This window comes from Pan troglodytes, chromosome 12 (assembly GCF_028858775.2).
Source record: "Pan troglodytes isolate AG18354 chromosome 12, NHGRI_mPanTro3-v2.0_pri, whole genome shotgun sequence".
Taxonomy (NCBI): domain Eukaryota; kingdom Metazoa; phylum Chordata; class Mammalia; order Primates; family Hominidae; genus Pan; species Pan troglodytes.
The window spans coordinates 64,464,375-64,491,824 of record NC_072410.2 but is presented as its reverse complement, the minus strand read 5'-3'; the positions used below and the strand labels follow the sequence as shown (position 1 = coordinate 64,491,824).

At 33.9% G+C, this 27,450-nt stretch overlaps 1 protein-coding gene across 5 annotated transcripts in view; it reads right to left on the bottom strand.

Annotated features, from left to right (window-relative positions):
• FANCL (FA complementation group L) overlaps nt 1–27,450 on the bottom strand; it is an 82,140-nt gene that overhangs the window by 37,178 nt on the left and 17,512 nt on the right. For 3 of the 5 annotated variants that reach the window (XM_063789060.1, XM_009442492.5, XM_054678412.2), the window contains 3 exons: nt 25,406–25,506; nt 7,713–7,809; nt 2,149–2,232 (listed from right to left, as the gene is read on the bottom strand). In XM_063789060.1, the coding sequence (XP_063645130.1) occupies nt 2,149–2,232; nt 7,713–7,809; nt 25,406–25,506 (282 nt within the window). The remainder of the gene's footprint in view (nt 1–2,148; nt 2,233–7,712; nt 7,810–25,405; nt 25,507–27,450) is intronic. The other 2 variants (XM_001157414.8, XM_063789059.1) reach the window with 1 other exon arrangement.

Sequence of the window (27,450 nt, the reverse complement as noted above, 5' to 3'; positions counted from 1 at the left end):
TCAGTATATTCCACAAATTAAGAATTTATAACATTCATTACTACGAATTCTACATTTTCTTAGAGTTACTACAAAACAAAACTTGTATGACCCAATTAAACCTGAAACTTAAATTTGAATGAATATTATTAATACAATATTTATTCCATGCTTATATGAATAAGGCACTGAGCATGTGGATATAAAATTTAAAAGAAATTGCCTTCAAAGACTTTCCAGTCTAGTAGAGAGTCACAAACTGATTTTGTTAAATAACAAAATAAAGTACTAAACAATCTTTTCATGGCATTGCAAACTTTTCCACAGATAAATGCCTGGGGAAACTTCTAGAATTATCTACATCTAAAACACAAAGAAACTCATAAACAGTGTATTTTTCAACCTTGGAATTGTGATAAATATTAAAGTATAATTTAGAAATAACACCTGGGAAGAGTAACACAACCTAGCTATAATATTTTCTCATGATCTCACTTAAAACATCAAGATTGAACTTCCAGAGCCAAATAGAAAATGTGTATTTTAAAAAAAGGGACATGGGTCTCATGAAATTTTTTTAAAATGAAAAAAGAAAGCTATAAAATTTATGCATAATTCCAATTCTTTAATAGAAAAAAATCAACATAGTATTTTACTTATAGCATACATCAAAATACCAAAAGCAAATTACAGGCTCTCTCTTCTCTATTTTGCTATGTTTTCTCAACTTCCATTGTGGGGAGATTGGGACTTTAAAAAAAAAACAAAAAAAGGATATGAGAAAAATAATTTTTGGATAAATACAATATATAATTAAAATGGCATTTTGGTCTTGACAAGACTATTTAAATCCTATTAGGCTTTTTATTTTTTTACTAATTTCTTATATATTTACTTTACTCATGTATTCATGTTTTAAAATACAAGCATAATTTTTTATTTAAATCTAACCAAAATTTTATAGCCAAAATGAGTAGCCTCCATTTACGGAATATTTGTAAAATGTCACTAGAAATGTTTTTTCTCTTTGCCTAAGAATAAAAATGTTCTCTCCATTTTGCTATCAACTGCCACAATTTACTTGGTGAAAGAACTATGCCCTAACTAATCACATTGTGCCACATCCTTAAAAATCACACACATGAAATGGATAGTACTACCGATAATCACACCACCTTATATCTATGTTATAGTTTACAGTGCACTTCTAAAAAACATTATCTTGCTAATATCATCAATGTACTGCGAAATTCAACTGACAGAAGCAGGAGAATCTTCTGTATTCTCTACTCAAAATATTGAATGTTCTAAAGCACAAAATAAAAGAATATAATCAAAGTTTAAAGATGAACTAAGGACAAATACTTTAAAACAATAAAAATGGAGTAGAAATGCCAAGGTTTATGTTTTCAGTCATAAATTCATTCTCCTCTGAAAAGGATTCTCTGATATTATGTAATCAATGTCAAAAGTTTTAGCAATATAAAACATTTCACTCAACTTTTCAGTTACCATTCACTGCTTTCTACAGAGTTCTTTGGAATTTAAATTTAAAGGAAAATGTCTGTCAAAAGTGCTTCTGCATGTTTACTGAAAATGAAGCATAAATATCTACAGGCTGGATGGTGTGTGTGTGTGTGCGTGTGTGTGTATTTATGCATGGGTGTGGGTGTGAGTGGGTGTGTTTGTGTGTGCGCGTAGAGAGGGAGAAAGAAAATGGACATTAACTGTAAGGAAATATAAAAGAAGCATTATAGAAGGTGTGTTTATAAATAAATGCTTAAGGAAAACTGAAAAAACAAAGATTACTTCATAAGCTATAATGACTACCTGAGTAAAAACAGTTACAGTTGGCCCTACCCACGGATTCCACATGTGCAGATTCAACCAACTGCAGACAGAAAATATTCAAAAATAAATAAATAACAAAACTATTTACAGTATAACTACTACTTACATGGCAAATGCATTGTATCAGGTATCATAATCTAGAGATAACTTAAAGTATACAGAAGAGTGTGCACAGGCTATAAACAAAGTCCCATTTATATAAGAGATTTGGGTATGCATGGATTTTGGTATTTACAGAGGGCCCAAGAAATAATCTCCCCATGGATACTCTGGGACAACTGTACTTTTTAATTACTTAAAACAAATTTAAGAATTTACCTGAGGAGAATTTACCTGAGGTGTCCGGGAGGCACAAAATGGAACAGGAAAATCCACAAAATAATCTGGTGATTCTGCAGGATACTATTAAAAAAGCATAAAATTAGACCATTTTTGCTTCTGTGTGTTAATATCACTGAGGTATTTTAGAAAAACTAGATGTATTAGGGGCCGGGCGCGGTGGCTCACGCCTGTAATCCCAGCACTTTGGGAGGCCGAGGCGGGCGGATCACAAGGTCAGGAGATCGAGATCATCCTGGTTATACGGTGAAACCTCGCCTCTACTAAAAAATACAAAAAATTAGCCGGGCATTGTGGTGGGCGCCTGTAGTCCCAGCTACTTGGGAGGCTGAGGCAGGAGAATGGCGTGAACCTGGGAGGCGGAGATGGCAGTGAGCCGAGACTGCGCCACTGCACTCCAGCCTGGGCAACAGAGTGAATCTCCATCTCAAAAAAAAAAAAAAAAGAAAAACGAGATATATTGGGGGAAAACATATTATTATAACTGCAAATGTATTACATATAAATATTTTTGCTCCACTTTCATAGTGATGTGAAGAGCTTATTTATAGTCAACCTATGGAGGTGAAAGTTTGGTGATTTGGAAGTGCCAAAGCAATCGGTGTTGAGTAAAAGGTAATGAATTAAGTCAGCGTTGTGTCAGCTGCTGAAGTTATGATTTGAGGAATGAACCAAACTGGATCTCTGTTTATCTTTAAAATAAGAGATCAAATGAGTTATTTAATTTTCTTCTAGTCCTAAATTTAATTTCAAATAGCATCAGTCACTATTTAAATAGGCAGTATCAGTTAAAGGAATTAAGAAATACACAAACATGAATACATATAGCTGTCAATTTAAAAAATTATTTTCTATATTAAAGATATTAATTTTAGCAAGAAGATAAATAAAAAGAATGAAATATCTTCTGGCTTATTAAGAAAAAATAAAACAGTTTTTAGCAAGAAAAACCTTTGAAAGATTGCTAAATACAAAATTATTTCTTCAACTAGTCATATAAAAAGTGGCAGTCATGAGGACAAACCAAGTTTTTAAGTTAACAAAGGCAAAACATAAAATTTCTTAAAATCAATTTCCTTATTAGAGAATCATACTTAATGATTTCTCTATAATCCAATTCTGATTCTTCAAAGTCACATGTAATTAAAAATACCCATTTCTTTTCATTAAAAAGCTAAATGTACTGAAAGAAAATTAGTTTTAGGAAAACTTTCATTTGGCAAATTATTTAAAAGAAGTTTTAGGCTTTCACTTTTTTCAGCCTCTTATTTTTCAGTACTCTGCTGGGTAAGTAAAAGGGAAGAAAAAAATCACTACAGTATTTAACAAACATTTGAAATCAACACTTTCAAAAAAATTAACATTTAGCTACAATAATAAGTTGGCTAAAAAGATTTACTATCAATATACACTCTGACTAATGGAATCTGGCTATGTAGAACTAATTAACACAAAGGCAAATAGATAAGAAATCATATAAAAATATTCCAGTGGTCTACTTCTGGGAAAAAAAAAAAAAAAGAAAAAAAGATCATGCTGAAATTAAAAGAGGAAGTTCTATTTCAGACAATTAAAAATATCAGATGATGTGCTTCAGAGTATCATTGCTGTAATCACTGGAAAAACAATTTGTATACCATATTTAAAAATCGTGATTATCTCAAAGTAAATGTAGACAGAGACCTCAGCTTTCTTTGGTTCCAGCTCTGCTAACTAAGTTGTATGATCTTGAACAAGTCATTTAATTTCTCTGGCTGTTTCACATGTAAAAATGACAAAACTCAACTAGAAGTGTTACATACAAAATCTCTTTTCCTTCTAAAATGTCAAAATTCTTTAAAAATAATGTGCACTTGAAACCTCTATGGGTCAAAAATGGAAAATTTAGTTCATTTTGAGTTGCTGCTATTTATCTTAGTGATGCTGACAATGAACAATATCAACTCTCTAACTTCAATGAATCATCAATGTAGATAAAATAAGACTAATGAAATGTTTACTGTATTTGGAGTAGATACACAAAGTAAAGTATCTGTGGCCCCATTAAGTACATACACAGCTCATTATGCTAAAAGAGAGTAAGATACTACATCAAGTAGGATTCAGTATAGTAAATGGTATCAATGTACTGATATGGAAAGAGATCCACAAATAGTTAAACAAAAAAGCAAGTTAGAGTAAATATATGATCCTACGTATATAAATGAGTCCAGTATGTAGTTTCTGAGATAATGACATCTTTCAAATATATTTTTATATTTGTAATACAATATGTATATAATAAATTAGACTGATCTTTATGCAAGTGGCTTTACTTCATATCTGAGTTAAATGAGTATTTGCAATATGTGTTAATTACATTCATGTGCAAAATCAATTTTGTTTATATAACAAACTTCACATAACAGTACAGAGCTTAAAAAGAACATTTATATAAGTCTGGATGATTTATCATAAATATTAAAATATAAACTAGCATACTAGATATTCATTTTCAGAATAGCTTCTGAATTATAATAGCATTAACTACAATGTAGATGACTAAATACAATATAAGAAAGTAACTTGATCAAAATTAAGATACTTTTCAATAGTAAGTTGTATAGGTATATATAAAACCACTGACAACTAATTGTCAAAACTTTTCCTTTCAAAAGTAATTTACAACAACAAAAGCTCCATATCATATAGGAATATTAACTGAAAAATAAGTATAGTATTTAATTATTTTCAAGTAAAACATAGTTCTCCAAATCTCATTTGCAGAAAATCAAATCAATAACTAAAAAAAAGATTACATAATATTAAGTATATATTTTTATCACACACAGTATTTTTTAGACTCTATAATATTAATATATTCTAAAACAAATTTTAACCAAGTCTGTTCTGTGATTAGACTACCTAAGCAGTAAGGCTGATCCCCAAGTAAATACATACAAATTGTAGCAGAGAAAGAGTGCCCACCCTGTGATGCATATATGTAATTTGTTTTTCAAGTAGTACTGATCTTGATTGACCAAAGCTGAGGAAGCCCTGGGCTACTTCTTTTGTAAAGCAAAGGTAATTCAGTACTGAATGCACTGTAAGCATTGCATAAAAATATACCTATAAAAACCAAAAAATTTATCTGGTTTACTTCTACTTATTTTTTATTTACATATTTACTTTTAATAAAGGACATCTAGTCAAAATAGGTATTTGTTTTCTTTCTGAGTTTCTTGGAGATCGTGAGGGGAAGTGGTAGAATTGGGTAAGTATGTATTCCAGAATAAATAGAACAAATGCATTTATTTACTGTATATTTAAAAAATCAAGTAACAGAAATAAAGGTTTGTGTATTTATGAAAAAAGCCTACTTTGAGGTATGTTATTAATAAAAAAAATTCAGCATTCCACTTAAAACTTAGTTTGGATTAAGATTTTGCATAATATACTCTTAACATACAGTTAACGTTTCAACTATTAGTGTAGTTGACTGACAATCGCAGGCCCAATTTCTTTTTTTTTTCCCTAAAATTTTTGTTTCCTAAAATATTTTTCAGTTAATATTCCTATATGTGGAGTTTTTGTTGTTGTAAATTACTTTTGAAAGTAAAAGTTTTGACAATTAGTTGCTGGTGGTTTTATATATACCTATACCTTTTTCCTAAAAAAAAAAAAAAAAAAAAAGACTTTCTGGTTTTCTTCAAATTCTCATGTTTCCCCAGTGATTACTAGGTAAATGATTAACATGCTGAACTTGTTTATTCTACTTATTTGTCCAAATTCACAATCTAGAACTAACTTTTTTTTCCTAAAAAAAAAAAAATTATCACATCTCAAAGACAGCTATGGTGTATATATAAAAGCTAAGCTAAATTGAGAAAGATTCTCATAAATCATACCAACATAAGATTCAGTTACATGCTTCTGTTTTTCCAAAACAGTTTTTTTTTTCTTTTTTTGCCAAATTCCTTCCCAGCTTAAATAAAGCTTTCTCTTCTCTTTTGCGAGAGTATCTATAAAAGTGCTTCGTAACTATAGATGTTGCAAAACTGACCCTGGAAAATATTCTCCAGAGAAATACTAAAAGCATCATCTTATCTACCTTGAAAAAGTATAGAAAAAAGCAGACAAAATGGACCATATTAAATTGTCACATCCTCACTCTGAATACTGCCAATAAATGAACTAAATGTCATCAACTTGGATTAAAATCTTGTAGGTATAGTTAAAGGCAGCACAAATTTACAGCAACATCTTCTTAGGAAGTAGAAGAGCTTGTAAAAATGAGGACAGGGTGTATTTAAGATCTTTAGTTTTGGTCTTCATAGAAAAACGGCTAATTTTACTAAGGTACAAAATATAAACAAATAGAGCTTTGAAGGAAATGACAGAACCCTTGCCACTGGCAACATGTGACCCTTTGGAAGGATAAAGGCAAATTTCTCTTAAAAAAAAAAAAAAAGCACACTTTTACAAACTAAAAAATAAAAATCTTTTCAATTTAATAAAAATAATTATCTAACTTATTTTACAAATAATGAGATTTCCATCCCACTAATTTTTTCCAAGACTTATCACATATGGATCTTAAAATCAGACCTACATACATATTCTGTGTGTGAGAGAATTAGTCATTTCTCAACCTGTCTGTTATAGAACCACTATAAGATATCAACTTTTCTGTGTCATCCAGTACAGCTTTAGATATTAATTTTCTCTTGTGGAAAGCTTAAATGCCAGACACATTTTTAAAAAGGACAAACACAATTGATCTTTTTCATCACTACAATCTTCTGAAAAAGAGTTGATTGATGACTCCAAGAATAATAAAAAAAAAAAAGTTGGACATCCTGGTTTTCTTCAAATTCTCATGTTTCTCCAGTGATTACTAGGTAAATGATTAATATGCTAAACTTGTTTATTTTACTTATTTGTCCAAATTCACAATTTAGAACTAAAAAATAAAGATGAAACAACCATGTTTTGTGCCAATAAAATTTGTGATTATAGATCACTATCCTATAAGGGATCTATAAATAGAGGCATAACCTCTGCAAATTCTTAAAATACTTAAGTCAGAAAACCCCAGCCAAAGCAAACAAACTATAAAAAAGTATGCATATATGTTGTTTGTGTTAGGGAGTGGGGATCACAGATAAGAATAAGAACTACAAAAGAAATTTATAGTAACAGCTGAATGCAAAAGATTTTCTCAGTACAACTTGGGATAGTGGAAGTGTCCACTGTCTTCTACATGTTACATGTAGGATGTTACAAAATTAACACCATGGTACTCTGAGTCTATAAAATTGTATTTGTAGTATTTGTTATAAAGTCTGTATTTTGAGCAAATTTGGACTAAAATATGACATAAAACTGTCTAGGCTTTTGGAAACGTGGTGAATAAATTCTTTGAGGCTTTCCAAAATCAATGTTTTAAAGCATGATATATGTATTTTTAGATGCAACTAGCACTTCCTTACATTGAGAGCATTCACAGAGTTCATTTCACAAAGTATTTTCTGATCACAATAACAGTTTAACGAGGCACATACCTTTGCCTTCAACTTGAGAGTGATTAAATGCTCTCTACCAGAAGCATCTTCTGCTTTTAACTTGATGGTACTGAAGCAGGTATCCGCATACACAAGTCTGGTGAGCAGAGGAGAATAAAAAATGATCACACCGGGGAGAGCTGGAGAGGGGAACTGGAGATGGTAGAATTTGAAATGAAAATATTTGCTATATTCCTATTAATCCATTATAAAAATTAATCAGAGCAATTTCTGCATGCCAACCCTTTCTGCTGCTATAGATTTACTGCCGTTCATATACCAGCCTAGCACTTAATGCAGTCATATATCTCTGGATTATTTACAATGTGTGTCAAGGCTCATGCTGTGGTCAGTGAGCACTATGTTTCAGTTTTCCATCACTGGAACCTTTGGCACACACAGCATGTTCCTGTCAGCCTCTACTTATGTACACATTAAACTTCCTGTCAAACTCTTTGATCCATTTCTGTAGTTTCATACAGTATGAGACTTTTATGCTCCCTTTGTTTTTCTCCTCAATGAACTTCTCCTATATTATCAATAATGTTACCGTACAAAAATCTAGCTGGTATTTGTTCATATACTCAAATTGATCCTCTAAGGAAAATGCTGTATAAGCACAGGTACAGCCTGGTCTCCTAACAATAAATTTTCTTTCTGCACGATATATAGCTTCTGACACTTAACCTATGCATGTATTCAAGATGACTAATATTCTAAACATATAGCACAAGCACAACTGCTTTGGCTTTAAGTTACCCTAAATGCATGAATTTTCTACAATGGAAACCAATATCTTTTGAAATATATAATTCTGTAAAAATACGGTCCCTTGAGTAGCATAAGCTACTGCCAAAAAGGTTCAAATTTAGCAGTATATTTACTAGTGAACTGGGCATATGGATATTTTTGACATTTTTACAATGCTATTCTCTTATAAAGATAAAAAGTAGTCTAAGAGTATTGCAAAACTTATCACCCAGGCTGATATTAAGACCCATTGGAGTTCAGAATATAAGCCTCCTAACTTAGGAAATATATTTTTTTAATATCACTATATGCCATTTAGATACTGACCAGGTACTATATAATGATAAAATGGGCTAATTTCAAGAAATGCACAATGAAGTTGTGAAACACTGTAATGAAAATATGTCTAAATCTGAAGATATCTATCTTCAATAATACAATAGAAATTTTATCATAATCTGTAGAAAGTCTAGGGTCTTAGAAAACAAAAGTAAAACTATTCTAGAAAGTGTTTTATACACATAAAAATAACAATGACTATATTTTCTTTCAGCTATATCTGTAAATGCTTCACCTCCAAAAAAAATTAGAATGTCTTTATCACGTTTTACCATATGACTCTAAAGTTCAGATATATCAATACCTGACTCTTAAAACTCCCACACTTCAGATTCAAGATGTTAAGCACATGCATTTATATTCTCTACTTCCAGAAAAATTAATCATTTAAAAAATGTTTCAAAGGTATAAACCTACAGTTACAAAAAAAGAAGAAGGAATAGTATTAATTAAAGCAAATTTCAACAACTTTTAGGAAAATGTAGAGTAGTTAAAAGAGCACTGGCTGATAAAACAGAAAAGAAGAGAGAACAAGGACTCCAGGCAGAAACAGCTGGCAAAAATGCAGTGTTCAGGATAGAGAGTATGACTGATATACTGGCAGAAATTATGGGAATTTTTAAGTACATGATAAAAGGTGGAAGAAGAAACTTTAAACCAAATTATAAACAATAAAACTGCATTAAAAAATGGTAATTACTCTGCCACTAACTTTTCAGTTAAAAATATTTACGTAGTCGTAAAAAATTAAACTGTTACTAGTTACAATTTTTAGAATCCAGGAATACGCAATGCTAAAAGACTTAATTATAGTTATAGAGACTAATGTAAATATATTTGACTACTACAATTTAAAATGAAAAATTGACAAAAATTGGGAAGTAGAAATGGGAAAGATACCAGAATGGAAAATTAGAAACAATAAAATCTGTAATTGCTAATTTGAAAGTCAAGAGATACCATCTTTAATTGAATGGACGTGAAAGAGGTTTAAGAAACAGTAAAGCTAATGGAAAAATAAAAAAGAAAAGCAAAAGAGAAATTATACATTAGCTAAATTCTTTTTCATTAATCAGTTCATAATTCCTAAAAAATAAAGAAATATTGCACGTAGGCAAATTATTTTGAAACATGGAAGTTGTAAACATGAATATTTCAAAGTATTTGTCTCAAAGAATAAGACTGGGGATAGAAAATAATATGGGAGACTGCTTTTCTTTATAAGCCTTAAATAGTTCATAACCATGATGAATATAAAGAGGGAGAGAGAAGGCATGCACGTTTAAGAGGGGTGGAAGAAAAAACTAAATCACCACCTACTACTTTCTGTACTTCACATTGTTGCTCACCATCACAATGTTTAAAATCATTTTTTAACATCTATAAAATAACACAGAAATAAAAGCTCTTTAGTTCTTTGTTTGTAATCACATAACATAAAATTATCATCATCCCACAATGTAAGTCAGAGAGGTAATACACTACAGAAAAAGTGCCACGCTCAAAAATGTGGCCTGTAAGCCAAAATGGCCATGAGGTTGATTTTGTTAAACTTTAAGACGCAATTTAAATAAAGCAGTAAAAAACATTTATACTTTCAGATTAATATCAGCATGGCCATTTAAAATCAAGGTACATTTTACCCATGCTGCTTCCTGGTCACTTTGTTTGGGGCACAGAAAGAAACCTTACTGTGATTATTAATAGGTTGAGTATATGCGACCTTGATTGTCAATTGCCCTCTAGTATTTAACTTACCTTCTCCAGTTTGGTAATAGGATCCCTGCCCCCACTCAACTCTCAATAAAACCAAGTTTTAGCAGGATCCACTTCACCCAACTAGTGACTTGTCCTAGCTGCCCTTGCAAGGAGGTGTTGGCATATAACTACATTTTGGCCAGTGGACTACAAGCACAAGTGATGTGTGCTTTTGGGGGTTCATTTATAACAGAACTATGCTTTCCTCTCTTCCCTCCTCTTACTCTCCTTTCCTGTAGACTACAACTTGGACAGGCCAATATGAGCTAGCAAAGATCATGAGGACAGGAACAACACTCTATAAAGCACTAACCAACAAAACACTCTGTGATGATGAAGGTATGACATATGTGCACTGTTTAAAACGGTAGCCACCAGCCACGTGTCTATGAGGGTCTCAAAATGTGGCTAGTGGGTTTTTTAGTTAAGTTAATTTAAATGTAAATGTCAATAGCCACACATGGCTACTGAACAATGCAGTCACAGCGGATGGCTGAGAAACAAAAGAAACCTGGATTCTTGAATGTCCTTGTGAAGAGAGGCACCAACCCACTCTTGACCATCTGCCTACCTCTGAATTGTTAAATGAGAGATGAATAAAATTCTACCTTGTTTCAACTACTGAGGATTTACATTTCTCTTTGTTAATAGTGGCCTAGCCTATGATACAACTAATAGAGACTATTTGTATCAATTTATGGCAGAAAAAAATATCTTGGTGTTTGGTGTATGGAAGAGATCTTAAAGGAAAAAAAGAGTGATAAACTCTTACAAGTGATATCAAATCAGTTTGTCTAAGGAAGTCTATTTCATGTCGGGCATAGTGACTCATGCCTATAATCCCAGCACTCTGGGAAGCTGAGGGGAGGATTACTTGAGCCCAAGAGTTCAAGACCAGCCTGGGCGACACAGTGAGGCCTCATCTTTACAAAAATCTTTTTAAAACTAACTCGTCATAGTGGCGTGCACCTGTAGTTTCAGCTATTCAGGAGACTGAGGCAGAAGGTTTGCTTGAGCTGAAAAGTTTGAGGTTGCAGTGAGCTATGATGGCACCACTGCACTCTGGCCTTGGTGAAAAACAGAGACCATGTCACTAAATTTTTTTTAAGTCTATGTTAAGTTGGACATCTCACTTTAGACAACAGGAAATAAATAACTTTCATTCACTTAAATAAAATATAAATCATTCAAATAATGATTTAGGAAACTATCATCATTGGAAAGCTCCAATTTTTAAATAAAATGCTAGCAATAAGCCCACAAAATAAGAATTAAGATTTGTATTTAGAAGGAGTTTAGATATTATCACTAAGCTAAGCATATTCTAAAATTGACAAAGCAAATATAAAACTGAAGTACAAAACCTAAAGAAATAAAATATTTTACTTTGGCACTCCATTTAGTATTTATCATTTGCTATATTTCTTTATAAGTTAAATTTTTTAAACATTTAAAATGTTTGTTAATAATAAGGCTTCAGGGATGTTTTTGTTGTTGTCCCTGTTAATAGCTGAATGTCATCAAGTAAAACAAAGTAGAAGAAATGTGTTTTACATAGCTCATAAAATACTGCACTTATATTGACCAAGAGTTTAAGTTATTTAGCTTTTATTTTCTTTAGCCATCTAGATGCATTTAAGTAGTATTAACATCAACAGGCAGACTGCTTCAAAAGACAGACTGAAGACCTTCATGTTTGAATAAAGCATCCAAGTTTCCACTTTTATTGCCACTCTCAAGTTTAAGCATTAACTACTTCATATCTGGATTACTAGAAACAATCTTCCTAATGCGTGTCTTTACTTCCTCTCTGTACACCAATCCATTCTGCCTTCTGTGTCTAATCTTCCTAAATACATTTTTAATCATATCAATCCCTTGCTCAAAAATATTCAATGAGTCCCTGTCACCTGCATATAGAGAATCATTAGCCTCGTAGTCAAGACCCCTCAGTTTAGCCCTAATATGTTAATCCCCTTATGTGAGCCACTGATCTACTCCAAAGTCAAAAAATAAATTGCACATTTCTATTGCTACAACCTTGCCTTCACCATTCCTTCCCTTTAAAGGCTCTGTATATTCCTTCAAAGCTTATCCCAACATTCATCTCCTCTAAGAACTCTCCTAAATTATTTGTAGCCCAAAATGCTTCAAATTCCTCCAAACTCACATTGCTCCTTTTCATGTAAGTTTTAGCTTGCCAAACACATAATAAACTTTTTAATAAGGAATATGAAAGCTTTATATTCCTATGTATGTGTCAGTGTACCATGTTCCATGTATATATGACAATGTAGAGGATGTTGTCAGACTGGTTCACATTTACTGATTCATGTGTAAGTTTCAAACAATAGCTGAAAGCAAACTGTTTTAATTAAATACTGGTAAGCATATTACCAACCTAGAAAAACATGATTTTTTTTTTACTACTAGATAATTTGCAATTATTCAATGACATGGATTTATGTATGAAGAAAAATCATCCTATTTATAAAGGTTTTCAGTTTAACTGAAAACCATACTGGTTAATGTCTATGCTGTTATGTTTTACAGAAAATTATCATTATTGGTTGTAATTAAGTCATAACACTAATTAAGTACTATAAAAGAGGCAGTCTGACAGTCAGTTGAACTAGTATCTCAACAACTTGATACACCTACTTTACACTAGGAACTATATGAGTCACATAACATGCCTCTTTGAAATCTTTATTATTAGGCATTATTAGCTTCCTTTAAAAGATGAAAAAATGTGACTTAAAGAGATTAAGTTTGCCCAAGATCACACAGCAGATAAGCCAGAATTAAAGCTCTGGTATAATTATTGGAATGAATTTAGTATGAACAAGGATCTCCATTTCCCCAATATGTTACAGATCTTCAAAATGCATTAACAATTATACAAAATATCACCATTAATCAGCTTCTAAGATAGTGGGCTTAATCAAAAACCTACCAATATATGTTGACAATCTCCCAGTTCGCACATCAGATTTAGTAAAACTCAGTTAGCTCTTTCCCAAGACAAACTTGAAAAGTTCAACTAGTTGAAGTGTACTCACTCTAGACTCTAAATGATAAATAATATATTGTTTAAAAAGGACAAAAGTATCAGCACATTTCTACTAGAACCATTTAACTTCTGAATTATCTAGGAACATATGATTATTACAATAAATGTATCTTATAAAGTGTATTAGTCTGTTTTCATACTGCTAAGACACACCCAAGACTTGGCAATTTACAAAAGAAAAAGGCTTAATTGGACTCACAGTTCCATGTGGCTGGGGAATCCCGGCTCACAATCATGGTGCAATGCAAGAAGGAACAAGTCCCATCTTACATGGATGGCAGCAAAGACAGAATGAGGAAGATGCAAAAGCAGAAACCCCTAATAAAACCATCACATCTCATGACACTTATTCATTACCATGAGAACAATATGGGGGAAACCGCCCTCATGATTAAATTATCACCCACCGGGTCCCTCCCACAACACATGAGAACTGTGGGAGTACAATTCAAGATGAGACTTGGGTAGGGACACAGAGTCAAACCATATCATTCCACCCCTGACCCCTCCCCAAATGTCCTCACATTTCAAAACCAATCATGCCTTCCCAACAGGCCCCCCAAAGTCTTAACTTATTTCATCATTAACTCAAAAGTCCACAGTCCAAAGTCTCATCTAAGACAAGGCAAGTCTCTTCCACCGATGAGCCTAATAAAATCAAAAGCAAGTTAGTTACTTCCTAGATACAACACGGGTATAGGCATTCAATAAATACAGCCATTCCAAATGGGAGGAATTGGCCAAAACAAAGGAGCTACAGGCCCCATGCAAGTCCAAAATCCAGCAGGGCAATCAAATCTTAAAGCTCCAAAATCATCTCCTTTGACTCCATGTCTCACATCCAGATCATGCTGATACAAGAGTTGAGTTCCCATGACCTTGGGGAGCTAGACCCCTGTGATTTTGCAGGGTATGGCACCCCCACCCGGCTGAGTTCATGGGCTGGCGTTGAGTGCCTGTGGCTTTTCCAGGCACAGTGTGCAAGCTGTCAGTGGATCTACCATTCTGGGGTCTGGAAGATGGTGGCCCTCTTCTCACAGCTACGCTAGGTGGTGCCTCAGTAGGGACTCTGTGTGGGGACTCCAACCCCACACTTCCCTTCCGCATTGTCCTAACAGAGGTTCTCCATGAGGGCCCCACCCCTGCAGCAAACTTCTGCCTGGGCATCCAGGCATTTCCATACATCTTCTGAAATCTAGGCGGAGGTTCCGAAACCTCAGTTCTGGACTTCTGTGCACCCACAGGCTCAACAACATGTGGAAGCTGCCAAGGCTTGGGGTTTGCACCCTCTGCAGCCACGGCCCAAGCTCTACACTGGCCCTTTTCAGCCACAGCTGGAGCAGCTGGGATGCAGGGAACCAAGTCCCTAGCCTGCACACAGTTCTGGGACCCTGTGCCCACTTTTTCCTCCTACACCTCCAGGCCTGTTATGTGAGTGGCTGCCGTGAAGACCTCTGGCATGCCCTGGAGACATTTTCCCCATTATCTTGGGGATTAACATTTGGCTCCTTGTTACTTATGCAAATTTCTGCAGCTGGCTTGAATTTCTGCTCAGAAAACGGGATTTTCTTTTCTATCGCATTGTCAGGCTGCAAATTTTTTGAACTTTTATGCTGTTTCCCTTTTAAAACTAAATGCTTTTAATAGCACCCAAGTCACCTCTTCAATGTTTTGCTGCTTAGAAATTTCTTCCACCAGATACCCTAAATCATCTCTCTCAAGTTCATAGTTCCACAAATCTCTAGGACAGGGGCAAAATACCACCAGCCTCTTTGCTAAAACATAACAAGAGTAACCTTTGCTCAAATTCCTCACCTCCATCTGAGACCACCTCAGCCTGGACCTTACTGTCCATATCACCATCAGCATTTTGGGCAAAGCCATGCAACTAGTCTCTAGGAAGTTCCAAACTCTCCCACATTTTCCTATCTTCTGAGCCTTCCAAACTGTTCCAACCTCTGCCTGCTACCCAGTTCCAAAGTCGCTTCCACATTTTCAGGTATCTTCTCAGCAGTGCCCCACTCTACTGGTACCAATTTACTGTATTAGTCTGTTTTCATGCTGCTGATAAAGACATACCCAAGATTGGGCAATTTACAAAAGAAAGAGGTTTAATTGGACTTACAGTTCCACATGGCTGGGGAAGCCTCACAATCATGGTGGAAGGCAAAGAGGAGCAAGTCCCATCTTACATGGATGGCAGCAGGCAAAGAGAGAATGAGGAAGATGCAAAAGCAGAAACCCCTGATAAAACCATCAGATCTCCAAAGACTTATTCATTACCATGAGAACAGTATGGGGGAAACTGCCCCCATGATTAAATTATCTTCCACCGGGTCCCTCCTGCAACACATGGGAATTGTGGGAGTACAACTCAAGATGAGATTTGGGTGGGGACACAGGGGATACAGAACCAAACCATATCATAAAGTGATATGTATTTCTTCCAAACTGGGACATTTTTGAGACTGACAGGGGCCAAAACAAAAAGCATAAATTAGGGCTGTCCTAGGCAAAATGGTATGTATGATAAGCTACTCAAAGCAAAAGTATTTGGTACTTTCAACTCTAAGATACTCTTAATACCAAACAGAAAATCTTGTTAAACACAAAGGACTGTTTAATTCTTATTTTTTTAATAGGCCATTCTGTAAAACAACATGGGCAGAAGTTAACAGAAACCCACCAAGACATCATTTTGTATCACTTACCTTTGTGAGCCAGTGTTACACCCAAAATAACCCAGACCTGTCATACCATCTTCATGTTAACCTTTCGGGAAGTTGCTGTTTTGACTGTGTTTTTATAGAAATTGAAATAAGAACAGAAATTATAACAATAGCAATCAAACTTAAGGTCAACTACTAATTCTCAATATTATTTCCATATTTCTTTCTAAGGAAAGGGAAGCTTTCATCTTATTTTAAATATTTCTTTTTCTTTTCCAACTTAGAATTTGTATAATGTCTAATCCTATAGAGTTGATTAGAAATACCAAATATGTAATTAAAAAACACAGCAAGGCCAGCATTATCTAACAAGGATTTTTCTGTATCAGATTTTATGATTATACTGACAAATCTACAAGATTATTATTTAGAGTGTAAGGAAAATACAGACTTGTTGACAGAGTCTAGAAATCATTAAGATTCTGTAAATACATTTAAATCAATCTGTCATGCAAATCATTGTGTGTGTCATTTCAAAAGATAATTTAAATTAAGAATTTAGCCAGCTCCTCAGGCGGGGCCTTAAACAGTAGCAATTCTAGTATGTGGACAGCACAGTTCAGGTCTCAGCTTTAGATCAGCAGGTCCTGAAACCCAATTTTATCAGTGTATGTGTGTACCAGACCTAATTTAAGAGTTAAGCCATAAAAATAAAGTTGATAGGTTTTGTCACTCTACCAGACAGTAATGGATTAACACAAACAGAATTATCTTCTTTGGCTTCTCACAATCCATGCACACCACTTCTCTTCTGCTAAAACATTCTTTATTTTTAAACAGTATAAAACAAATGATTAAGTAACAGCAGCTAAATCGAAAGTCATTTATTCATCCTAGGCCAGGCATGGCAGCGAACACCTGTTAATCCCAGCATTTTGGGAGGCTGAGGCAGGAGAATCATTTCAGCCCAGGAGTGTGAGACTCGCCTGGGCAATACAGCAAAACCTTGTCTCTTAAAAAAGAAAAAAAAAAAAAGAGAGGGAAAAAAAGTCATTCATCCACCTTAGTAACTATAATTAAACTATAATCTTTCACAAATCTATGCAACAGATTTTGAAACTCTCCAAGGGTGTGTTAATTTTGCAAATCGTCCATTTTATTTGTGGTAAGATACTTTTTATTAGTTTCACCCTCAATGTGTGACTATCTCCAGGTAGTTCGGGAGAATTTATTAAAGGCTCCATATCGGAGCTGCCCTATGGGACAACTCTAGGGAGCATCATTCACACAGAATGCCTGAGTGGTGTTATGTACCCAGCCCTGTCTATATACACTTGTTTTATAGAAAAAGTTGGAAATAAAAATATTTATCCTAAAATTTATCCTGAGAAATTAAATAAGAATACATGAAGCACCTAGCACAGTCAGTGGCACACAACAGAAACTTCATAAACAACAGTCCCAGTATGTAATAATCTTAGTGAAAAAAGGAGGCAATTATATTGTGATAAGTGACATATGATAGAGGTATTCATATCCTTATTTTTGGCTTTCATCTATTATCGAAGTTAGAAATCTGTTCCTTTTTCTCCTACATCAGAACAATGGGTATAATACAAAGCAAAAGACAACACTTTCTATTTAGCTCACAAAACACTCCATATTTTATATACTTGACTATTTCTCTTATAACTCTCAAGAATCCTATAATTATACTCTACCCTTCTTATCATGGTCATAATTCAGTATTACTATGATCAACTACCTAAATTCTGACTCTTCCACTAGATATAAGTTCCATGAGGAATCTTTATTGTTGTTGCTCTTGTTGACAGGGTCTCACTGTCACCTAGACTGAAGTGCAGTGGTGTGATCTCAGCTCCCTGCAGCCTCGACCTACCCAGGCTCAAGTGATCCTCCCACCTCAGCCTCCTGAGAAGCTAGGAGCGTACCACCACACCTAATTTATTTATTTATTTATTTATTTATTTTTGTATTTTGTAGACACGGGGTTTCACCATGTTGCCCAGGTTGGTCTCAAACTCCTGAGCTCAAGTGATCTGCCCCACCTCAGCCCCCCAAAGTACTGGGATTACAGGTGTGAGCCACCACACCTGGCCCATGAGGAATCTTAAGTCTTGCCTTATGTATCCTTAGTGCTTTACATTATAGGAAGTCCATAAATATTATTAGCAGGGTAAAAAAATGAGTGATTCAAAAATCTCATATCACATCCTTAACGCTTCAACTGATTTTTCTTATTGCACTTCTCTCAACAATGTCAGATCCACTGAGGTAGGCTGCCTCAAACTCACCATCTCAATACAACAGAAATAAAACTAGAACATTTCCTCTGTCCTTGACAAACCCTTTCTACATTTCCAACTATGCTCTAAAAAACAAACATTAAGCATCTGAAGATAAGTCAAAATAATATTTCTTTATTCCATCAATCTATACCTAAAGAATGACTAGGCCCATGACATCAATGCCTCAAAACTAATCATAACCTCAGCAGGAACTGCTGCTAGTGCATCTCAAGTTTTTGCTTGTCTTCCCTGTCTCTCCTCACTATTGTTATGCTTAATTTTATTTAAAAGGCTCCAACCATCCCAAATCCTACTCAAGACCAATGTCTTAATAAATAAAGCCTAATCTCATGAATAAATATCAACCAGTCCTCAATATCATAATATAGTACACTTACAATTACATGTAACATCTATTTCTGGCCTAAATGGAATAGCTTGCTAAAGACCAACACTTCTACAGTGAACAACTAAAGTAGGCTGATAAAAAGAAAATGGGGGAAAAAAATTGAAAGCATCAAAGAATTGCTAAACTGACCAGGCCTTGAAGGGCCAAAGTCCTAAAGAAGAGGGAACAGAAGTGAAGTAAGCCAACATTCTGAAGCCATTTTCCTCAATATATTTATCAATTCTGGCACAGGGCAAGAGAAGAAGGATCTGGGCAAAGAGCCCAGAGAGAGAGCTGCTATTAAGTGGCAAAAAAAAGCATCATTTCCGCCAATCTCTTGAGGATAGAGAGATAAAAATAACAGACTGGAAAGGCCAGAATCTGGGGAAAGGTAGGCCCAGAACCTGGCCTAACATTCTGCCAATATTCCCTCAAGACTTCTGATAAATCCTTAAACTGTAGGGAATAAGAGGATAAAAAGTCAAGCAGAAAGGCAATGAAAAACAAGATTTAGAAAGTTCATAATACAAGGAGAAATTAATTGGAATTCAGGGCCTACCAGTGAGATAAAGTCTCAGTGAATACCCCAGGATCTCTGTGGGAACTCTTGAAAGACTGCTCCTAAAAGCAACGCTAACAAAAAAGTGATAGAGCTTTGTCAAAAATGGACCCCAAACTGTAATTGAGAGGTCTTGTGGAGACACAAAGGTTAGAGTTTAGGATCTACCAGGGGGGAAATCCCAATGAATATACCTGGCTCTTGCTTGGAAGCTCTAAAGGGTTATAGCTTGAGACACGAAGGGCAGCAATCAGAGGTAGACTGACCTCTATGAAAACTACAACCCATCCTGAACCCACTTGGGCCCTTTGCCAATCTGTTCCCACTCTATCTTCCCAGGAAGAGAAAACCTAAACCCTGTACAGAAGAAAATAATATCATCTGGGGCCTCTAAACTATTTTATGTGCAATATCCAACAGTAAACATAGCACTACATAGCACTGAAGTCTGAATAGCCAAGGGCAAATTCAGCAGGGGCAATGAGAAAAGGTACACTAACTAGAATGCCTCCAAATTAAGCCAGTTTCCTCATTTATCTCCTTTCACCAGTTCTTTTGAAAGAAAGAATAGTTACCTTATTGAGCAGAGACAAGATTTAAGATTTTACATTTTTTGTTACAGAACATTTCAATTCTGTATTGAATCAGTTATGAAAATAAAGAAAAGTAGAGAAAAACCCTTTAGTTTTCAAAAAGTATTAGGGATGCCAAAATATAAGATCATATGACAATAAACCATACACAAAAAAGTGAAAACAGAATGCACACTGTCCACCTTCCCACTCACACACAGGTACCTTCATACCTTGACCTCTGACCTCACCTACAACTGGGATGTACCTAGAGATGTGGGGTAGTTCTCCCTACCGCCCAGGTTGGAATCCAAGCACGGGGGTAAAGCGGGTGAGGAGAAGAGGCTCGCTTCTCTACCCTCCTTCATGATTCCTGACCCCCTAATCCTTTTTCCCATTTCCTTTGATGTTATTTTATTACAGCTTTTTAAATATTTTTAAAAAATTATTTAACCCTTGGCAGCAGAGACTAAGGAGGGGAATAAGGAATTGCAGACTCTGTATGACTGAAATAAAGAGAAATAAAAACAACAGAAAGGGATCCAGAATACAGGACTTTGAAAAAAATACACACATTACATATATATATATATTTATATATATATATATGTTTGGCTAAAACAAGAGGAATTTATTCTCTCATAGTTCTGGAGGCCAGGGGTTCCACATCTGTTCACTGGGCAAAAATCAAGGTGTCAGCAAAGATGTGCTCCCTCTGGAGGCTCTAGGAGAGAATCTATTCCTTGCCTCTTCCAGTTTCTGGTGGCTGCCAGCAAGAAAAATATTTTAAAACTATGAAAGAAAATAGAGAAAAAGAGGAAGAATTTCAATAGAGCATTAAAATCTGTTTTAAAAAATGCAAATGGTAGAGTAGTTTTCAAAATATGTAACTAATTAGCTTGTGTAGTTATAACAAAGTAGACATTAAGACAAGAATATTTCTAGAGATGAAAAGAAACATGTCCTAATAACAAAAGGGAAAACCAACAAGGAAGATATAGCAATTATAAATCTGTATGTACCCAATAACATGACTGCAAATAGACATAAAGCAAAATTTTGAGGAACAAAAAAAATTCCAAAAATTCACAATCATATTGGGAGAATTTAACACAGCTCTCTCCAGAGCTCTTAGGACAAGCGGACAAAAAAAAAAATAAATCATTAAACATATTGGATATCTGACACACATAATTAATAAATGTGAGGAATGAATAAAAGCAAAGCACTGTACCCAACAAGAGATTACATACTCTTTTTAAGTGGAAATAGAACACATACCAAAATTGACAAGGTGCTGGGTCATAAAGCAAGCCTCAGTAAACTTCAAAGTATTGAGATAATTAAAAGGATTTCTGACAAAAGTAGACTTAAACTGGAACTCAATAACCCAAAAATCTCCAGTTGTTTGAAAATTAAGAGATATACTAAATAAGTCAAAAGAAATCACAATGAAAATTAATATTTTTAACTGATAGTAATAAAAATATAACATCAAAACTTATGGGATCTAGCTAAAATTGCTTACAAATTTACAGCCTTAAATTAATATATAATAAAGTAAGATAAACTGGAAAAAAATCAATGACCTACATATCCATCTCAACAAATTACAAAGGAAGCAAATCTAAAAAAATTAAATTCTTAATAAGCAGACATTAATGATAAAAAAATATACAATAGAGAAAATTAACAACGCTAAAAGTTGGGTCTTTGAAAAAACTTAAAAAATTGATATGGCTCTTGCACAACTGATTAAGAAAAATTAAAAAGGCACAAAAAACTCATGTGGAAAGAAAAAGGCAGCATCACTATAGATCCTAAAATCATTTTTTAAAAGGAACGTAGGATGAAACAGAGAATGTGACAAAACAATCTGTGTTACAAATATGGGAAAGAAGTACATTGAAGAGGGTGGAGGAAATGGTTCTAACCTAAGTAACTGAAAATGAGTGAAGCCTATAAAGGCAAAAAAAAAAAAAAACTATAAAAATAAGCATTGTATAGTTGATAAAGTTGTCACCCATGGAGGTACAGATTAATAATTCTGATAGTGCTCTGCACGTATACTGCAACTGAACAATTAAGTAAATGGATAACAGATAATGGGAGCTCGGTTTCTCCCTGTATGAGATTTCAGATATACCAAGCAAGTGGGCTACAAAACTACATATGGTAATGGACTGGAGTTGTAGGCATCAGTATAAAATCATGTTTACCTTAATACAGATATAAATGGTTATATACAAAAACATTTACAAGTATGTACACATGAGTTAGTATAAACACATTTTTTTTTCCGTTTTTCAGCTAAGAAGGCCTAGAAACAACAACACACCAATAGCAACAAGCACCCATAGTGCCCACATCCTAGTTTCTAATACCACTCACAAATAAAAGCAACCAGGACTCCTTGGAAAAATGGCTGATTCTAGGAAAGGGCAGGAAATATACAAAATTTCTTTCAGTGCCAGAAAGTAAATACATGCAAAAAAAAAAAAAAAAAAAAAAAAAAAAATATATATATATATATATATATATATATATCCACAATGATGAGGCCTGTCAAAAGGACACAGGAGCCAACTGAAAGAGATCTCAATGGCCAAAGCTAGAACAAATTGAGCAAGAAAATAAAATAGTATTTGATTATAACCCAAAGTATAAAATAAATATCTATGAGTCCATAGTATTTCAAATAAATGACTGAAAAAATAAATAAATGAGAGGGAACAAAATCTGAGCAGAAAAATTCCAAATCTGTGTAAATACTCTGCCCTAAAGGAGGTGTGAGCGTAACTGCCCACTCCTGAAGTGTGAGCTACGTATAGTGACTTCCAAAGAGTAAAGTGTGGAGAGAGAGAGAAAAAAACAGTAACTTTACGGTGCAGAAACCCGACAAATACTACCTCACCAGGTAATCAAGATCAAGATCAACAGTGATGAGTCACAGAGATAACATGTACCCTTGATATGAAGAGAAGAATCACAGGAGAACAAAAGTCAGGATAAGATTAGCATACAGAAATATAAATCCTATATCCAGCATGGCTCTAAAAAGTGTGCCAAAAATTTGACTCTAAATTTCCTAGAGGCCAAGTCAAAGAGAACATAGTCAATTACATAGTTCACATTATTCATTAAGTGGCAGGTTGGATAGTCAGGCAAAGCATGACTTTTCTAGCATCTGAAACAGAATAAAACTTCTTTCATGGCTTCTCATAAAGATAGTGCTATTATCATACAATGGAAGACATCCAAACATAAAATCCCTACTGCATATCTTAGGACTATTTCATACAACATCCTTTAATCCAAGTCAGTGGCATCCTCAAGAGCAATCATACAAGAGAGCAAAATAAAGTAGTTCGGTTCTAATATCCGTGGGTAAAACTGAGAAAACATATAAAATAAGATTACAGAGACTTTAAGCAGTCCATCTGCAGTGAAACACTATTACATGCAATCGTGATTTTAGTAAGGTTTTAACAGTTGAAATCCGAGGCTGTAATTTTTATCAAGACCAGTATTTAAATAACTTGGCTCTTAAGTACAGATCGTACACACTTTGACTCTTAATCAGGGAGGCGGTAAGGTAAAGAAGTATTCATAAAAAATTAAGTCTACATAAAGTCATGACTGAAGGAATGGCTAACCTATCTCTGCACATAGGTGCACCAAAAGAGGTATGGCCCACTCAGTCAAATTTTAGTGGTTAAAACAAAAGGGAAAAAATTGATCTACACATAAGAAGAGAAACTGTTCTAAATAAAAGCCTTTTAAGGAATATAAAGGGAAGTAGAAGGCAAAGGCAACAAAAATAATTCTTATTTCTGTAATAATCACAGTGCATTTTTATCACCTCTAGAAACAAATTTACATGGGAACAATTTGGAACTCTAAAATATGTTTAAGTCTCTATTTAGTTTTTCTTTAGTTATCAGGTAATGGTATAAAATATATTAAAGGACATATATTCTGCACTTAAGATATGTTCCTTGTTCTCTTTTAAATAGCAATTTGATTTTCTGGTTCTTTTTAGGTTAGTTATCAAAAGGCCAACTCATAGAAAATAGCTAAAAAACAGATGAATAATAAGTTGTTTAAAACATATTAAGAAAAACTTAGTGGTGAAAAATTGCACATTCCTTCCACATTGTACCTAAGTTAGCCCTCGATTTATCTTAGTAATAGAGCAATCTAAATGGAAATAATAAATGAATACTAAAATACTATTGATAATGGTTAAGAAGTGATAAGAATTGCCGGGCGTGGTGGCTCACGCCTGTAATCCCAGCACTTTGGGAGGCCGAGGCGGGCGGATCACGAGGTCAGGAGATCGAGACCGATCCTGGCTAACACGGTGAAACCCCGTCTCTACTAAAAATACAAAAAATTAGCCGGTCGTGGTGGCAGGTGCCTGTAGTCCCAGCTACTCGGGAGGCTGAGGCAGGGGAATGGCGTAAACCCGGGAGGCGGAGCTTGCAATCAGCCTAGGCAACAGAGCGAGACTCTGTCTCAAAAAAAAAAAAAGTGATAAGAACTAAAAATTGGCATATTTTTACTGGTGCTTTAGCTCAAAGTAGAAAGGTTATAATACACTTAATAATAAATGTAATGTTTCAAAGTATCCACACTAAGAAGGAAGCTAAATTCAGAAACTGAATAGCAAACAAATCATCACATACTTTTTCCAGGTGGTATGTGGATTAAGTTTTAACAACTTGCATACACGTTTACTGAACTTAAGTTTCTTTATGCATCAGTTTTAAAAAAAAAAATCATTTTTTTCAAAGAAAGCTGGATGATTCTTACAAACCCTAGTTGCTAAAATTTACCACTCAAATTACAAAAGCACTTATAATGTTATATATATGTAAATTTAGACATGCCAAATTGTATATTAACCAAAAATAACAATTATTCCAGAAATACTGCAATTTTTCCAGTCTCTTTCATGTGTCTCAGCATTACTCTTCAAACATGGAAAATTTAGAATACAGTTGTATGTTCAGTGAAAGTATCTATTACGGTAACATCTTACTGTCTACATAAAAATGTCATTTTTTCCAAATTATATTTAGCATTTTACTTTGTAAGGCAATTTTTTATGATGATATCCCTCTCTTTAATTCACAGCAACAATAAGGATCAAATACTCTAGTTACAATGAAACACTTTGACTAAAATCAGGTATAAATTGCTAAAACTAGAAATACATTAAGTTAAAATACATAAAACAAAGGCATTTAAAACATATTTTAAAACAGACATACTTATCCCAACCAAGAGTTCCTATCTCTTCAATAAGGCTTGAGTAGAAATGGGGAGGAGGAGGTAGTGCATACAGCTCTTGTCTATTCTTTAAGGCAACTTCCTGTTTAAAAGAAGAAAACCTGAATTAGCTGTGGAATGCAAGACAATGAACTGTTAATACCTGATTGCAAAGCATAATTTCATTATCTTCTTAGTGCCTAATAAAAGTGCCTTTTTTTTACGGAAATCTGGCTGACTCATTCCCCTGCTCATGAAAAAGAGACAAGAAAAAGTTAAAGGACTGCACTGAAGATCATGCAAAATGTCAATTTTTATGCCATGAAAATAACTTGAGATTTTAATATTCTCCTGGACTATTATGCCTATCGGAGATAAAAAAAAAACTTTTTATTAAATTCATCCTCAAGGCTTCACTATGGCTCTATTCCCATGAATATGATGTTTGATATATACATTTTTTAAAAAGTACCTCTAAAGAAAGGCCTGAACTCTAAGTACATTACCTAAACTGACATATTTGTATACCATTATGAACCACATCCTAACAAACAAACTCATTATCAGAACAAATATCCACATGCTAATTTTTTTCACTGACTTATACTCTGTACTATTCTTCAAGCAGGTAAGTCGGAGTATTACGCCATCCATCTGGCTAGATTACAGTCCCGTTCCTTGCTAGGCCTATCTATGAAGGCTTTAAAATGTTTATGTTCTCCCAACCAAAACTAAAATTTTTTACAAGACACATAAACATCACTAGAATTGCTGAAGCTAAAATTATCAATTATTTTGAAGTTACCAACCTAGATAGACAGCTTATTTGGAAAGTAAAAATAAATCTATCTACAAATTACTTAGATGTTCATATGGTCTGAAGTATCAAACGGTATTACAAAAAGTAAGTAAATAAATAATTAATTAAATAAATCAGCTACAATAAATAACGAAAGTAGACAGGGACAAGTTGAAAATTATAAACACTTCTGAAAAATATAATCCTAATAAAAGGTTGTAATTTTTATTCTTTTAAGTATATGTTTACTCTTATTTTTTAAGTATATATCAATTTTTTTAACCAGGATAGGATACTATTAAATTGAGATCATATTAGAAAGAATAGATATTACAAAACAGCACTTCAAAACCAAAACTATTAACGGGAACTACTTCAATTTCGTTCTGAATCTGCTTTATGATGAAAAAAAAAAAAACTGGGAAAATAGATCCATACAGCTGAGAATATCAATATGGATTTAATTAGAGGGTAAGCTCCTAGAAGACAAAGTATATGCTGCCTTTTTTATAATATAAATGACTAATGTTGCCTAAAAATAGACTGATGGTCCACCAAAATAAATTCGTATTTAGGTTGTGCACCAACCTAATACTATGAAGATTGTGCTCTACTAGTTATTAAATAAAATGCATTAATATACTATAGTACTTCTTTCGAAATTTGTTTTTATTCTGAAATATTAATTATTGCTATCCACAAAAATTGAAGGTAAAAATAAACCTGGATAATAGTAAAAACACTTTTCAATCTTAGGTTTATGACATTTATACACTCTACCTTCTATTCTGAGTCAGATAAGTTACTCCTACTCTAGAACCGTAACAGCTAAAAAGGCAAAAGCAGAGAAGCAACACATTCTTCACAGAAAAGAGGCAAAGGTACATAGCGGAAAGGCTTCACAAACAGAAGTTTTAAATACTGACTTTAACAATTCCTATTTTGAGGCCTTAGGCTTCAGTGGCTCAGCTCTAAAATAGAAATAAAATAACCTACCACTTAGGATTATTTTAAATATAGGTAATTGTTCACTTGTTAAATATATACTGAACTCCCACTATATGCAGTTATTACTAGGAAACTCCATGGAAGAGTTACAACATTTTCTGAATAAGTTCAATAACTACTGATTTCATGTGAGCATCACTCTCAACATATTTATTGGTGATTATAGTATAGGAACCCTATTACTTACAATACAGCCTAACACTAATAATTCTTATATCTTTAGGTATACTATCTTAAATG